At 40.0% G+C, this 16,235-nt stretch overlaps 1 protein-coding gene across 1 annotated transcript in view; it reads right to left on the minus strand.

The window, feature by feature from the left end:
* Nucleotides 1-16,235, minus strand: part of ADIPOR2 (adiponectin receptor 2) — a 75,407-nt gene that overhangs the window by 14,028 nt on the left and 45,144 nt on the right. Inside the window, exons 3-4 of the mRNA XM_081083643.1 lie at nucleotides 9,230-9,349; nucleotides 217-388 (exon numbers count right to left, since the gene is read on the minus strand). Of these exons, the coding sequence (XP_080939769.1) occupies nucleotides 217-388; nucleotides 9,230-9,349 (292 nt within the window). The remainder of the gene's footprint in view (nucleotides 1-216; nucleotides 389-9,229; nucleotides 9,350-16,235) is intronic.

The following is a 16,235-nucleotide window of genomic DNA, read 5'->3' on the forward strand; positions in this document are numbered from 1 at the left end:
TATGTAATACTTTAAACAATAAATATATATATATAACTTAGCTGTAATAAAATCATAGTGCAAACCACAGAGCAAATCACTGCAAAACTGCATCATCAGAAATCCAGAAAACAAAATGGCAAATTCCAAATACATTTTTTAAGTTCCGTCCTTACCATCAAATAAATGAAAAAAGAATATAGATCACCAATTCATTACACCACTGATATTACATACCTAGGAGATGTGTCCAGATGTTGCCTGTCTCTGTGTGTATTCTGAAAATGCTCTTAAAACAGGCCCGGAAAGAAGGCATAGGAGGCCGGTGTCCATGTAAAAGGTAATCATTATCCTTGAGCCAGTCTGGTAGGACATCATGAGGGATTACTCGCCATCGACCTTCCCAAACCTGGAAGAAAAATATTATCAAATATTTTGGGGGGTTTTAATTGTAACTTTAGCAGCACTGATCCCAAATAACAATCTCTTACATTTTCTTATGAGAAAAATAACTTATTTTTAGAAAGAGAAACACATTCAAATGAACAATGTCCTATATTCTGAGTTTCTAAAAAACTGATGAAAAGATATTTTTTAAATGAAGCAGAAAGGCTTTTCTTAAGAAAGGGGAAGAGTAAATGCACTTATAGAATATGTCCTAAAGAGTGGTTACAAACTTTGTTTCAATATGGCTAAAAGTAGGATGAAGGGTCCAAAGTCCCACCCATACAGATTCCCCTCCATTCTCCACAACAGACTTTACCTCTGAGAAATCCCTGTGATATTAAACATGATCATTTTTATACTTAACTAGAGGCCTGGTGCACGAAATTCATGCACTCGGGGGGAGGGAGTGTCCCTCAGCCCGGCCTGCGTCCCCTCGCAGTCCGGGAGCCCTCAGGAGATATCCGATTGCTGATGGCCTAAGCCATCAGTCAGACATCCTTAGCGCTGCCACGGAGGTGGGAGAGGCTCCTGCCACCACCACCGCCGCTGCCGCTGCACTCACTAGCCATAAGCCCAGCTTCTGGCTGAGCAGCGATCCCCCTGTGGGAGCACACTGACCACTAGGGGGCAGCTCCTGCGTTGAACGGGATTGGGCTGAAACCAGCTCTCTGACATGTCCCGAGAGGTCCCGGAGTGTGAGAGGGCACAGGCCAGGCCAAGGGACCCCATTGGTGCACAATCAGGGCCGGGGAGGGACACAGGAGTTTGGCCAGCCAGGGAGGGACCGCAGGAGGGCTTTAGGGCATGTCCAGCCCATCTCGCTTAGTCCCGATTGGCTGGACCCCTGCAGCAAGCTAACCTACTGGTCAGAGTGTCTGCCCCCTGGTGGTAAGTGCACGTCATAGCAAGCAGTTGAGTGGCCTTAGCATATCATTAGCATATTACACTTTGATTGGTTGAACAGATGACTGGACAACCAGACACTTAGCATATTAGCCTTTTATTAGATAGGATACTAGAAACCCGGTGCATGAAAAATTCTGCACTGGGGGGTGGGGGGAGAAGGCGGCAGTTAGGGGTGACCAGTCCAGGAGCCTTAGCCCATGGGGAGCGGGCCTAAGCCACAGTCTGGCCTCCCTCTGCAGGAGACAACTGGACAGATAAGAAGGCTCCGACCCCATCACCCCACTGCTGCTGCTGCCACTGCCGGTGGCCACGGCTACAAGGCCTGAGCCCTGGGCCTCACAGCCGCTGGGGCTCACGGCTGCCTGAGCCCTGGGGGGAGGGACCGAGAGGTGCTCAATGCACCTCATGGTGACCAGTTGTTTGGTCGTAATGGACACTGGCCAGATAGATAGATAGATTCCTGTTGGTAAAAAAAAGAACTATATAGGATCACGCTTTTGTGCCTTTTGCTAAAAATCTCTCTTTCTCCCTTTATCTTCTCTTCCTATCATAGCATATATGATGAAGTAGAAAAGAACATAGGAGTCAGAAAATCTTGGATGTCTGCCATTAACTAGTTGAATGAGCTTTAATCACAAAATCGCCAAGCCTGTTTCCTCATTTATAAAATGAGGATTCTAGTGCTTTGATTACTTCATAAGGAAGATATGAGGATTAAATGAAATGACCCAAAGCATTTCATGAATGAGTTAGCAAATCTCAACATCCATCCCAAAGGTGGAATTAACCCTAACCATCCCAGAGGCTATCACCAGTCGGAGAATTAATAATTAATCCACCCTCCTCATGCTGGAGAGATGACAAAAAAGTTTGGCCTTAACTGCCTTTCAAGTCCCTTTGGCCCCCTTTCTCCCTTTTCCTCACTGTCCCTCCCATCAAACTTTAAAGGAAAAGGGATCAGGAGTCGGTATGCACTCTTTAAAAAGTCTGTCAATCTCTGCACTCTGCTTCTTTTAATGTCTCTCAGCCCAGAGAGCCCACACCACAAGGATCACTTAATCCTAAACGAACTTGCTTCTGCTAGCCAGAAAGATGTAAGAAAAAATGCCAGACACATGGTCTACCTATAGGCTTCAGGTTCAGGCAATGATTCCACCCACTGTCCTCAGGGTTCTTGTGACAAACATGGCTGACCATAGACACTTGGTTCTCTCTCTACTATGCAGATATATGCCCATTCCGTTCACCCTACAACATTTTCCTGTTCTCTGCTCTCCTTAATGTCTCCTGACATTTATAAAAAACTGATCCTCTGTGTAACTCCAAAGGAAGTGGAGACTAAATTTAAGGATAGAAATGGCCGCCCTAGCTGGTTTAGCTCAGTGGATAGAGCATCGGCCTATGGACTGAAAGGTCCTGGGTTCGATTCCAGTCAAGGGCACATGCCTGGGTTACAGGCTCGATCCCTAGTAGGGGGTGTGCAGGAGGCAGCCAATCGATGATTCTCTCTCATCATTGATGTTTCTATTTCTTTCTCCCTTCCTCTCTGAAACCAATAAAAAATATATATTAAAAAAAAAGAACAGATATGGCCCTGTGGTTACTGGTGTTAATCTGACTGTTCAGTGCTTGTTCCTAACATACAACAAAATAAAATAATGCCAAAAGACTAATCTAGATTTTTTTTTATGTCTACTGCTAATATTTTCACGACTTGTAAAAGTAGCTGTAGCTTTCATAGGACTTATATTGAGAGAAAGTGAGAGACACACCAAGATAATGAATTCCTTTTATCTAATTTGAACTTGGTAAAACAGCTATTGTTGAGATTAACTTTACAAGATGCTGCTACCCTGTTTTACTTCGGGAGAATTTTATTTTCTAAGAGGGAGAGGAAAATGAGCATCAATCCCTACATCCTCAAGGCAGTTCACAATTCAAAAACAGCTCTACTGTGACCACATAAAAACTATTGTGTTGCCACACAGACAAAATAATCAAATTCTCCCTTTGTATAGTCAGAAAGAATATGTTGAGTTTCTTACTAGTTACATGTGCATAAAATGTCAAGAGTGATTCTCCCCCCCACCACCCCATTGTTTCTATACAAACGTTCTAGTGGTCTAAAAACTGAGCCAGGGAGCTGTACTTTCTAATTATACTGCAATTAATTTATATTCAACAAACCCTACACCTTATTCTCAACTTGGAGTCAAGCCAAATGCCAACCTAAACACGTATCCTCTTTTACTGCCTGGGGGAAAAAGAACAGGATCACAGCTTAGACGAAAGCATGTTTATTTATAAGCTTGACAAAGACACCGCCTACATCAACCTTAGCAATGGTCCACTGAGTTTTTATCAGACTATATAGTGCACAAATAGAATTTTTTTTAAAAAAATACCCACAATATACCTATTCCCACATGAGCCAGGCTACGCTGGTAAAATAACAGCAACTGAAGGCTGAAAAAAAGAGACCAAGATCAAACTTGGATTCTCTATAAAGATTAAAATGATTTTCCTTCCCCTATTCCTGTAAGAAAAGCTTTTCCTAAAGAGAAAGTACACCAGCAAGACCACAGGACACTTCATTTTAACTGTCTCCATTTACTTGCTTTCAATCCAAGAAACAGAATCCTTGAGGCACTGGACATGGCTAGTTTTTAAATATGGTCAGTGGCACCACCAGAGCAGGGTAGAGCAGGTCTGGAGAACACCATGTAATAGGAGGCCTCTTCTTGCTGCTCTCATAGACAAACTGCTAGTGGATGATAAGTGAATGGTTTATCCATTTCTGTGCCCCACTCATTTTCTTCAATAAATCATAGTTTGCCACAAAAAAATGCCCTATTTATTCTTTCATTAGCTATTAAATTGAAAGTTTTATTTACTGTATTATTTTTAGTTCAGAAAGAACAAAAAGACAGTGAAGTTAGCTACAGTACTCTACTAATAATATAAAAATTAAAAATCCCCAATGGCCCAGACACTAAATATGTACTCAACACTGAGAGATTCAACATCAATCAGTTACTGCAACCTAGGTAGTACCCTGACCGGATATCGAACCCGCAACGTTTTGGTGTACAGGAAGATGCTCCAACCAACTGAGCCACCAAGCCAGGGCCAAAACATGCTTTTTGAAAAATAAAATAGATCTTTTGTATCCTTCTGTACTAATTCTCCTATGTCAGTAATCAGTAGAATGGATCTATTGTTTTGCTCGGGGTTTTTTTTTCACCAATTTTCAAACACTGATTAAAACTTCCTGGGCTCGGAGAACAAAGATGGTGGCGTAGATAAATGCCTGGACCTGCTGCCTCCCACAATCACAGCAAAATTACAACTAAGATACAAAACCATCATTAACAACTACAGTGGGGCCTTGACTTACGAGTGTCCCGACTAACGAGTTTTTCAATATACAAGCCGTCTCTCGGCTGATTTTTTTGCTTTGAGGTGCGAGCTAAAATTGGGGTTACGAGCCAGCTTCAAATACCCCACCGCTAGTTGGCGCAGCGAATGTCACAGTGAATGCCACAACATCAGCCCAGCATCACTGTCTCACTCATTCACTTTATGATTTGACATACGAGTAATCTGAATTACGAGCTCCGTCACAGAACGAATTAAACTCGTAAGTCAAGGCTCCACTATACCTGAAACCTGGCTGAATAGAAGTCCTACAACTAGAGAAGTAAAGAAGAAACCACACTGAGACTGGTAAGAGGGGCGGAAATGCAGAATGGGTTGGTCCGACACTCACAGTGCTGTTATTTTTAAAATTGGGAGGGATATCTTGGCTGCAGAGTGCCCCCCCCCCAACACTGAACCCCCTCCCCCCGCCACACTCTGAGGAGCAAAAGGGTCCCAGACCCTGAGCCCAGGGTTCCAGAGCTGAGAAGAGAAGTTCTCATAACTTTGGGCTGTAAAAACCACCTCTTAAAGAGCCAGTACACGAACGTACTCAGACTCAATCCCTCTAAGCTCCAGTGCCGGGAGGCTTTGGAGGACACAGGGACATACGAGAGGAACTGGATTGTCTGGCATGTGGTGGGAACTCAGGGCAGCTTTCTTCCAGACAGGGGTCCTCGTTCCTGTGCTGGGACCCCACCACCACCACCACCACACCTCCTCTCATAGCAGAGCTGATGGGCAGCCATATCTGAGTTTCCATCAGCCTGGCTAACACTGTCCCCTTTGCCCTGGTGATGACCCGAAACACCACCGAATCCAATTTGCAGCCCCACACAAGCTGTTTGCAACTGCTTTTCCATATAAATTGCCTATCCTGGCTCAGGCTTCAGACTTTGCTAAAACCTCTAAAACAAATAGCAGCTGGCACCAGCATGCCCCAAACTAATCAATAAAAGGCCCATTACCCGGCACTAGCACCAGCCTGCCTTGCTGCTCAGCTGGGCCTCACCTGGGCACTTCACAAACCCAATACAAGTAGCAGCCATCTGCAGACCTCTCTGTAGTTCTTGCCATATGGCCCGAGGCAGTGGCTCACTTTGCACCTCCTGGGAGGCCCCAGGGCCAGTGCACCCAGTGGACAGCTTCAGACCATAGCAGATTACAACTCTACACATCCACAAGCAACACACTCAAGGGGAAGACTCAGTGAGCACCAAAGCCCCACTGAAGCAAGTTCTGCTCCATAGGGGTGTCCTACACAGCTGCTCTCCCACTGTAGTAGCAGCTGGTCTTCACAGCCAATTGGCCTGGAGATTAATTCCTCCCAGTGATGCCAACAGCAATCAAGGTTCAACTACAAGACTGTGCACACAGTCCACACAGGGATATACCTAGAGTGCACAGCTCAGGTGACTAAGGAGGCTGAACCATTGGGCCCTACAGGACACTTACTACACAAGGCCACTCTATCAATTTCAGGAACCATAGCAGCTCTAACTAATTACATAGAAACAAATGGAGGAAGCAGCCAAAATGGGGAGAAAAAGAAACATGTCACAATGAAAGAAATGGAAGCAAACAAACTACTGAATACAGAGTTCAACACCATGGTTTTAAGGTTACTCGAGGATCTGAATGAGAGCTCCAAAGGACTCAGAGAGAGTTTCAAGGGACTTAGTGAGACTTTCAAGGATCTTAGTGAAAATGTCAGACATGAAGAAGGACCAGTCAGAAATTAAGCCTACACTAACTGAAATAAGGGATAATTTACAAGGTTCAACAGTAGAGTAGAGGAGTCTAAGAACTAAATCAATGATTTGGAATATGAGGAAGCAAAAAACACCCAATCAGAAGAGCAAAAAGACATAAGAATCCAAAAATATGAAGATACTGTAAGGCAAGCACGTCAAACTCAAAGGCTAACACGGGCCAAATAAACAAGGTTTAAGTTTATGTGGGCCGCAAAAAAAAAAAGCTTCAATTTTCATAGAAACGTAGGTTTATTTCAACAAAGACATGCTGAATACAAAGAGCTGAAATAAATGAGTAATCATTAACATAAAATAGAACATTGTGATAAAATTAATATTTTTTCTTGTACATTAACTTACCAGACACTGAATAACTACACAAATTAATAAGCATAATGCAAATAAACCTATTTTTCTTGTTTTCCGAAAGCAAAGTATTACCTGTTGCACACATAAAACAAGTCCGTACAAGACTAATGACGTGGCAATTGGCTACTAAAATGCTCACTGCTAGTATTAGTGGAGAGAAATGGTGCACCTGCGCATAAGGCATGTAAGGGAGATGAATGCAACAACAATTATAGTAATCAGCCATTAGCAAACATTGTAGTTCGTTATTTTTATTGAAACGTTTCTTACATACCGTTATATTGGCTGGGCCACAAAAATGTTCGTTGTGGGCCGCAGTGAGTTTGACATGCTTGGTGTAAGAAGTCTCTGGGACAACTTCAAGCCTACCAACATTCACATTATGGGAGTGCCAGAGAGAGGAGAGAGAGCAAGATACTGAAAACCTATTTTCAAAAATTACAGAAAACTTCCCCTACCTGGTGAAAGAAACAGACTTACAAGTCCAGGAAGCACAGAGAGTCCCAAACAAGAGGAACCAAGAGTCCCACACCAAGACACATCATAACTAAAATGCCAATGGTTAAACACAAAGACTCTTTTAAAAGCAGCAAGAGAAAAGCAGTTAGTTACCTACAAGTGTAGCACTAATCAACTGTCGGCTGATTCTCAAGAGAAACTTTGCAGGTCAGAAGCAAGTGGCAAGAAATATTCAAAGTGATGAATAGCAAGGACTTACAACCAAGATTACTCTACCCAGCATAGCTTTTCATTTAGAATTGAAGGTCAGATAAAGAGCTTCACAGACAAGAAAAAGCTAAAGGAGTTCATCACCACCAAACCAATATTACATGAAATGTTGAAGGGTATTCTTTAGGAAGAGGAAGGAGAAGAGAAAAAAAATATGAATAATAAAATGGCAATAAATACCCATCTATCAACAACTGAATCTAAAAATCAAAATAAACAAACAAGAAATCTAATGAATAAAATAAACTGGTGAATAAAATAGAACTAGGGGCATGGAAACGTGGAACATACTGACGAATCTCAGAGGGAAGTGTGGAGGAAGGGGTAGGAAGAGATTAGCCAAAGATTTTAAATGCATATATGCATTACCTATGGACACAGACAATAGGTGGCGAAGGCTTCGGGCAGAGCGGAAACCGGGTGGAGGGGGGCAATGGGGGAAGAAAACAGGGTCATCTATAATGCCCTCAACAATAAAGATTTTTTTGTAAAAAATTTCCTGGGCTCTAAGTAGTCCCATGTTTATATCCCTCCCCTTCCCCTCTCCACCAACCCCTTCATCTTGGAAGGGATGTCTCTATTCAGATTATAATGTTTTCTTCTTGTCCTCTTATCTAAAGTATAGTATTCTAAGTCAACTGGCCTCAATTACTTCTAGTGTCACTGTGAATGCAGAAAAACCTAAGCTTAGTTTTCAGGATCTATGACCACATGCATGAAAATTTCTCTCTAAAAGAGTTTTCCAGGAATGTTTAATATGTAAATGAATTTACATACACATATACACATAGGCAACTGGCTTATGTTGACTTTTCATCTGCCAGGGCCCTGATCAATCAGTATAATCAGGTGGCTATAGATTTACCAGTGTCCTTGACATATTTTCTCCAAGCAAGCAATCCCAATTCCAGTTACCATTTTAGGGAAAAAGAAAAAAAAAATCCCCACAATAGGTCCTAATGAACCAGAAAGTGAATTGGAAGAAAAGCCTTAGAGAGACAATATACCAGTTAAACTGAAAACACTACATGTGTATGAAAACCAGGCAAATCCTATATAAAGAGTAGTTGATGACCCTAGAAAGTATCATACTTGCTATCACAGTCAACAGCATAAATAGATCAAGGGACTTGGAAATAGCACTTTAGAATCTCCAGGCATTAACCACCCCCAATTTTGCTTCATTCTGCCTCGTCTAAACTATCAGTAACCTATACAGTGGGGCCTTGACTTACGAGTGTCCCAACTAACGAGTTTTTTTTTGAGATACCAGCTCTCTCTCAGCCGGTTTTTTGCATTGAGTTGACAGAATAATTTGAGTTAACGAGCTCCTTAACGAGCTAGGTCTCCGAATGAATTAAACTCGTAAGTCAAGGCCCCACTGTATTAGGGAAAACTTCTTTACCAGTTAGATGTCCTAGTTTTCTCAAAACTTTGTCATGGCTGCTGCAGGCAAATGTATTATGTCTTGAACAGGGTTAAAGTCATGAGATTGCTTTTGTCTCCATTTTGCCAGAGATTACCCCTCATGCAAACCAAAGGGTAAGGTACTACCACTCTCCTTAAAGGTTTCTGTTTGGGAACGGCGGATCATATAACACGAAAATTACAAGAAATTGCCATCTTACCTTGCAAACAAACTCTTCCATTCTTTCCATAGCATGATGGGCTTGTAAGAGAGGGGACATGCCCATAAACCCCTCCTCTTCCTGAGAAGCTTCATCATTACACTCACGTTCCTCAGAGCTCTGCAAGGCAATCAGAAATAATCAGGGACAGAGACCAGAAACCATTGAAACAATCAATATATTTTCCTTGAAGAATTATAATGAATTCTCTTAAGGCCAAAACAAAGCCTCAGACAAGTAACAATACAGGAAGTAAAGTCAGTTTATTATAGAATTATGAGTATTAAAAATGAAAAATAGTTACTCAAGTTTTCTCTGACAGACAAATGAACTATAACAACAGCATTCCTGTTTGTTTCAGTAGCAGTTATTGCTCCCACCCACCTTGAATATGGCAATATGTGGAGTCATTTTTACTTGTCAAAAGTGGGGGGAATGCTACTAGCATCTAGCAAGAAGGGCCAGGATGCTGTTAAACATCCTACGATGCAAAGGACAGCTCCCCACAACAACGAACTATCTGCCAAAATGTCAATAGTGTTTGAGAAACTGATCTAAAGAATATATGAGGGTCTATACCAGGGGTGGGCAAACTTTTTGACTCAAGGGCCACAATGGGTTCTTAAACTGGACCGGAGGACCGGAACAAAAGCATGGATGGAGTATTTGTGTGAACTAATACATGTTAACACTGCTGCTGGTGAAGGAGCAGAGGGGAGAGCAAGAGAACCCTCCGCTCTTTCGGCTCCGCGGGCCGGATAGAACAGCTGAATGGGCCATAGTTTGCCCACGGCTGGTCTATACACTTCAAATTATATATGCCATAGACCAGTATTATGTGTTTACATCAGAAAAAAAATATTTTATCAGATACTTCACTATGAAAAATGCTAACAGTAAGTGAGTTATTTACTAAATAAGTGGTTACTAGTGCCAAGGCCTAAGCATCCATCCAATACATCCATCCATCCAATGTCATACTCCATTCTAAGTTTGGATCGGCTTGCAGCATTTTATTCTTTGCACTTTGTGTCCTAAAATATCTTTAAGAGTTCCTTTAATTTGACTTTTTTGCCTATATCATTTCTCTGGACATCCTCATCCTTTTGGTCGCAAACACTTGACTCATTTATGTTGACAAGTTTGCCTTCACTAAGTTCCTCTTGCTGCCTATTTAAAATGTCTTAAGCGGTGGCAGTGTCAACATTACCACAGTCAGCTATTTCCTCTACAATCCGTTTATGTTTGACTTTTACTTTCAGCATTATCATGTTCCTTTCTTTGCTTCACTTTTATCTTTGTTAGCCAATTCCCACTTCTGGTTTTCCATTTTTGTAAAAAGTCATAAATGTTTATCACTGGGAAGCAGCACAACTATACACTTGCCTGTTTTGTGCATTATGAGTTAACAGACATCCAATAATCAGTCACTGACAGACTTCAAAGAAGTGACATGATTGGTCGCTGACCATGATACACATCTATTATTTGCATAGTTATCTGTGGACTGAAGAGCTACCAGAAACGTTTGTACTTTATGCAGTTACTCACGGTAAATATACTGTGGTAACTAAAATTTGAACCATATTGTTCAGGAGCTACTATTATTTAACTAACCCATGGTAACAAACTCATACATATTGAAAATTTTCAAAGCATTAGGGTTGCCTGTCATATTTTCCTGTCACATCTTTCATAATCATCCTTTCTTATCTGAACGGGTGCTTCTAAAAAGAGCTAATCTCAATTCAAGATAATGCATTATTACTGTTGGTAAGATTTCCATCAGTGGTCCAGGGTATGTTATTAGGCACAATGTGGTCAAAGGTAAGAAATACATATCACATTACTCCACCCCAACGTATCAGCAAGATTTTTATTAAAAAGTTTCCTTCAGAAATGCAAAGTACTAATAAGTCTATTGATTTATCCTGTATTATCCCCAATTCTCACCCTCCTACAAATAAATGCTCACATATATATCCTCAAAAAATTTTTAAGTGCCAGATCATAGTTAGCTATTTATTGTATTCAAGCATTATGGAATTGCTAATTAGGGATGTGTAGAGTGGGTGGTGGCAAATACAGTTTCCTGGGTTAGACAGAAGATAACAAGTAGGTATAAAGTGGTAGAGGCAAACACTGGCCACAAAACAGAATTTTTTAAAAAAAATGCTTTCTCTTAGGGTACATGGGCAAGTTTATAGCTATGCCACATGATAGTTGGGAAACCCTACACTGGGCACTATATATAAAACAGTCTCTATCTTCCAATATTAACTCTAAAGAACCACCTTGTCATGAGTGGAAATTACTTTTGATTTCCCATTTAGCAGCCACTAAACCACAGTACCCAAAGATCTCTTTCAACACTGCATCACAACCATATTAAAATATCACATACGAGTGTCAAATACATACTACGTTCTGTTCTGTGGTCATACCTCTAACCCTTTATCAAAATGAACTATGAAGAGAAACAGGACATTACAAAGATTAAAGAATTAAAACCAAAGCTGCCTAAAATTAAAGCATAAAACTTACTTCCCTAAGGCCTTCTATGAATAAGTCACTATATTTAAAAAGACGTCAATGCTATGAAGTGAGAAAAAAAAAAAACACTATTTAACATTTTTTTCCTGCTACATTCAGTGAAGTCCATCTGTGAGAAGACTGAGTTAAAGTTGGTTATATTTCAAAACAATGATATTTGCCCTACCTGTTTTGGCTTAGTGCAGTGGTTCTCAACCTTCCTAATGCCACAATCCTTTAATACAGTTCCTCATGTTGTGGTGACCCCCAACCATAAAATTATTTTCATTGCTACTTCATAACTGTAATTTTGCTACTGCTATGAATCGTAATGTAAATATCTGATATGCAGGATGTGTTTTCATTGTTACAAATTGAACATAATTAAAGCATAGTGATTAATCACAAAAACAATATGTAATTATATATGTGTTTTCTGATGGTCTTAGGAGACCCCTGTGAAAGGGTCGTTCGATCCACAAAGGGGTGGCAACCCACAGGTTGAGAACCACTGGCTTAGTGGCTAGAGCGTCAACCTGAAGACCTGAAGGGTTCCGGATTCAATTCCAGTCAGGGGCACATGCCCGGGTTGTGGGTTCAATCCCCATTGGGGGCATGCAGGAGGCAGCCGATCAATGATTCTCTCTCATCATTGATATTTCTATCTCTCTCTCCCTCTCCCTTCCTCTCTGAAATCAATAAAAATCTATTTTTAAAAGAAGCAATTATATCTGACTCATGATCTACCCAAAGTACAAGCTAAAATGACAGTTCTCTATAATATATTTTATCTTTGGAAAGATAGAATCATAGAGATAAAGATAAAAGGCCTTTAAGATCAGTCTAATATGAAATAATTCATTAATCTACTGGACATTTATCTTTTTAGCCTGACTCAGTTCAATAGAGCAGTGATTTTCAACTGGTGTACCACAAGAATTTTTAAAACATGCAATACCTGACTATTTAGTGAAGGGCACATAAAAAAATGACAACAATCAACACAACATTAACTGTCTGGCGTGAATGAATCAAAATTATATCTTTTTTTTTTTGTCAGATGGTCAAAATATATAACATATATTTTGGTGTGCCAAAGAATTTTAGTGATTAGTTTGTGCCATGAGATGAAAAATATTTGAAAATCACTGTAACACAAATATTTATTAAAAGGGTTTTTTAAAAGATGAGTAAAATGCAGTCTGTTTTCCATGGGCTTACAATCTAATAAGGGGCTGAATGAGTCACATAAATTTCTATATAGAAATACGGTAGAGCTAGTTTAAAGATAGAAAGTGTGGGACTCAGGAAAGATTGAATGAGGTACAGAATTTTGATAAGATGAAATGAACACAATAGTCAAGAGGGAAAAGGAAAAGCAAAAGTACCATTTTGAGGAACAGAAACTAGTTCAGTTCAATGGAAACTTAGGGTGCATTCAGGGATAAGTTATATTGAAATACTAATTGAAGTCAGCAAAGTGCCACAGAGATCCACAATCATAATGCCATCTACAGTTAGAAGATTAAAGTCATGGAAACTATAAAATACCCAGGGTTGGGAAGAGTAAGTATTTAATTAAAATGTGTCTGCCTTTATAGATGTCATTAAGACCTTTTACATTCACGTAACTTAATGATAAAGAAGAATCTAAAGCCCTTACATTAACATGACTTTATCAATTGTTCCAGGAAACTCCTGCCCAGCAAAATAAGGATAAAAACCAGTGCATAACTTCATTATTCGCTTTAGGAACTTCTCAAAAATTCATTTAACTAAACAACAGGCTGCTCCACCAGCCCCTTAGTACAATAAATTGCTCAGCTAAGCAAACCTGCTCGCTTATCAAACAAATATTTGCTCATCAAGACTTGCTCAACGAGTCCTAAACTATCCTATCACAAGTTTTGCCCAGTGCAAATATGTTCTCTGTGTTGAAAGACCTGCCTTGTCTGTGTCTATGAGGTTTTGGGGTTTGTGTGTGTGTGTGTGTTTGTGTGTGTGTGTGTGTCTTGTGGTGTGTGTGTTTTTCTTTGTTGTTTTGCTTATTTCCTTCACCTTTTTCAAAGACAACAGTATAGTGACTATCAGAGGGATAGGGAGGTGGGGGAAGGTAGAAGAGAGTAAAGGGGGTGATGGAAGGAGATTTGACTTGAGGTGGAAAACACACAATACAATATACAATGATGTATTATAGAACTGTACACCTGAAACCTATATAATTTTATTAACCAATGTCACCACCAATAAATTCAGTAAGAAAAAAAAAAGAGCCCTAATTGGTTTGGTTCAGTGGATAGAGCATCGGCCTGCGGACTGAGGGGTCCCAGGGTTGCTTCCGGTCAAGGGCATGTACATTGGTTGCGGGCATATCCCCAGTAGGGAGTGTGCAGGAGGCAGCTGATCGATGTTTCTCTCTCATCAATGTTTCTAACTCTCTATCCCTCTCCCTTCCTCTCTGTAAAAAATCAATAAAATATATTTTTTTTAAAAAAGAAACAGAAAAAAGACCTGCCTTAAACCACTAGAACCAAGACACCAAAACCCTATAAATTTCCATCCAGGACCTCTTCTTTCTAAAACACTATTGGAACTCTTTAGAGCAATGCTCACTCTCACAGCAGTAAATATAAACTTGGCTTAGTTTGAGCACCAGGTTATTTTGATAGTCTTTTAAGAAAACTGACAGGTTAATCTAGTCTTAAATTTAGAGTTCTGAACTGTGTAGTAAAGGCATTAAGCAAGCTGATATAGTTAGCAAATACAAACTCAAGGGTTAGTGGAAATTAAGATGTCTACAAAAAACAATAACTGAGGCCCTAGTCAGTTGTTCAGTGATTAGACCATCGGCCCTCAGACTAAAAGGGTCGCGTGTTCAATTCTGGCCAAGGGCACATTCCTTGATCGCAGGCTCGATCCCTAGCCCTAGTTGGAGTGCATGTGGGAGGAAATCAATCAATGTGTCTAACAATGTTTCTCTGTGTCTCCCTCCTCCCTTCCATTCTCCCAAAAAAATAAAAATAAATCAATGGGAAAGATAACCTCTGGTGAGGATTAATTTTTTAAAAAGTACAGAACAGGCAAATCCAAAAAAGACATAAAGTAGATTGGAAGTGGCCCAGGTTAAGGGGATGGGGATAGGGAGTGACAGCTAATGGGTAAGAGGTTTCTTTTGGGGATGAAAAAATGTTCTAAAATTAGATTGTAGCCCTGACCGGTTTGGCTCAGTGGGTAGAGCTTCAGCCTGCGGACTGAAGGGTCCCAGGTTCGATTCCAGTCAAGGGCATGTACCTTGGTTGCGGGCACATCCCCAGTAGTGGGTGTGCAGGAGGCAACTGAACAATGTTTCTCTCTCATCGATGTTTCTAACTCTTGATCCCTCTCCCTTCCTCTCTGTAAAAAATCAATAAAATATATTTAAAAAAATAAATAAAATAAAATTAGATTGTAGTGATGGTTGCACAATTCTGTAAATATAATAAAACCATGAATTGTACACTTTAAATTGGTGAATTTTATATGTGAATTATCTCAATTTTTTATGAGTCAACTATGAGTAAATGTGGCATTTTCCTTTAACAAATAACAAATAAATAAATCTAACTTTATTTCCCAAATATTCTTTAGAGGACATGTAGAGATTTGTCTTTTTGTAAAGCATGTTCCTAAGAAGTTTTTAATACATTAACTGCTTTAAATAAAATATAACTAATTACTTTAAGCACTCCTTTTTCAAACAATAGTGACATCTTCATCGCTTGTGAAGCTTTTTAAAAATACATACATCCAGCCTGGCCAGTGTGGCTCAGTGGTTGAGTGTCGACCTATGAACCAGGAGGTCACAGTTCGACTCCCAGTCAGGGCACATGCCCAGATTTTAGGCTCATTCCCCAGTAGAGCGCATGTAGGAGGCAGCCAATCAATTTATCTCTCTCACCATTAATGTTTCTATCTCTCTTTCACTCTCCCTTCCTCTCTGAAATCAATAAAAATATATTTTTTTAAATACATAAATCCAGGACCCAAGGATTCTGGTTCAATAGGTCTAGAATAAAATCCTGGCATCTGTATATTTATTTTCTTTAAAGAGCCACAAGAACTCCTAATAGACTTAAAGAAACCTGTTGGTAAATGCCTGTACAAAAAGACATATCACTCTGTAATGCATATAACTACCTTTAAACCGATTTGGGATTTCACTTAACTTGTTTGTAACTTTAACAAAAATCACCCTGTTGCTTTCCTATTACTCTTGTATTCTATAAACAATTGCCATGTAATGCAATGAGGGGGCCTAAGGGAAACAACCATATATTTTTTTAAATCTATGCAATCTAGTTAAATTCTACATCTTAAAATGAGGGAAACAAATACTCAAAGAAAATGATGCAAAATCATTAGAAATATGAAGGACTGTACCATGATACATTTGGTTTATTTATTTTCAAAATAAACAGAAAAATCCATTAAAAGG

The sequence above is a fragment of the Myotis nattereri genome (assembly GCF_964212035.1).
Source record: "Myotis nattereri genome assembly, chromosome: 2".
In the NCBI taxonomy this organism is placed as follows: domain Eukaryota; kingdom Metazoa; phylum Chordata; class Mammalia; order Chiroptera; family Vespertilionidae; genus Myotis; species Myotis nattereri.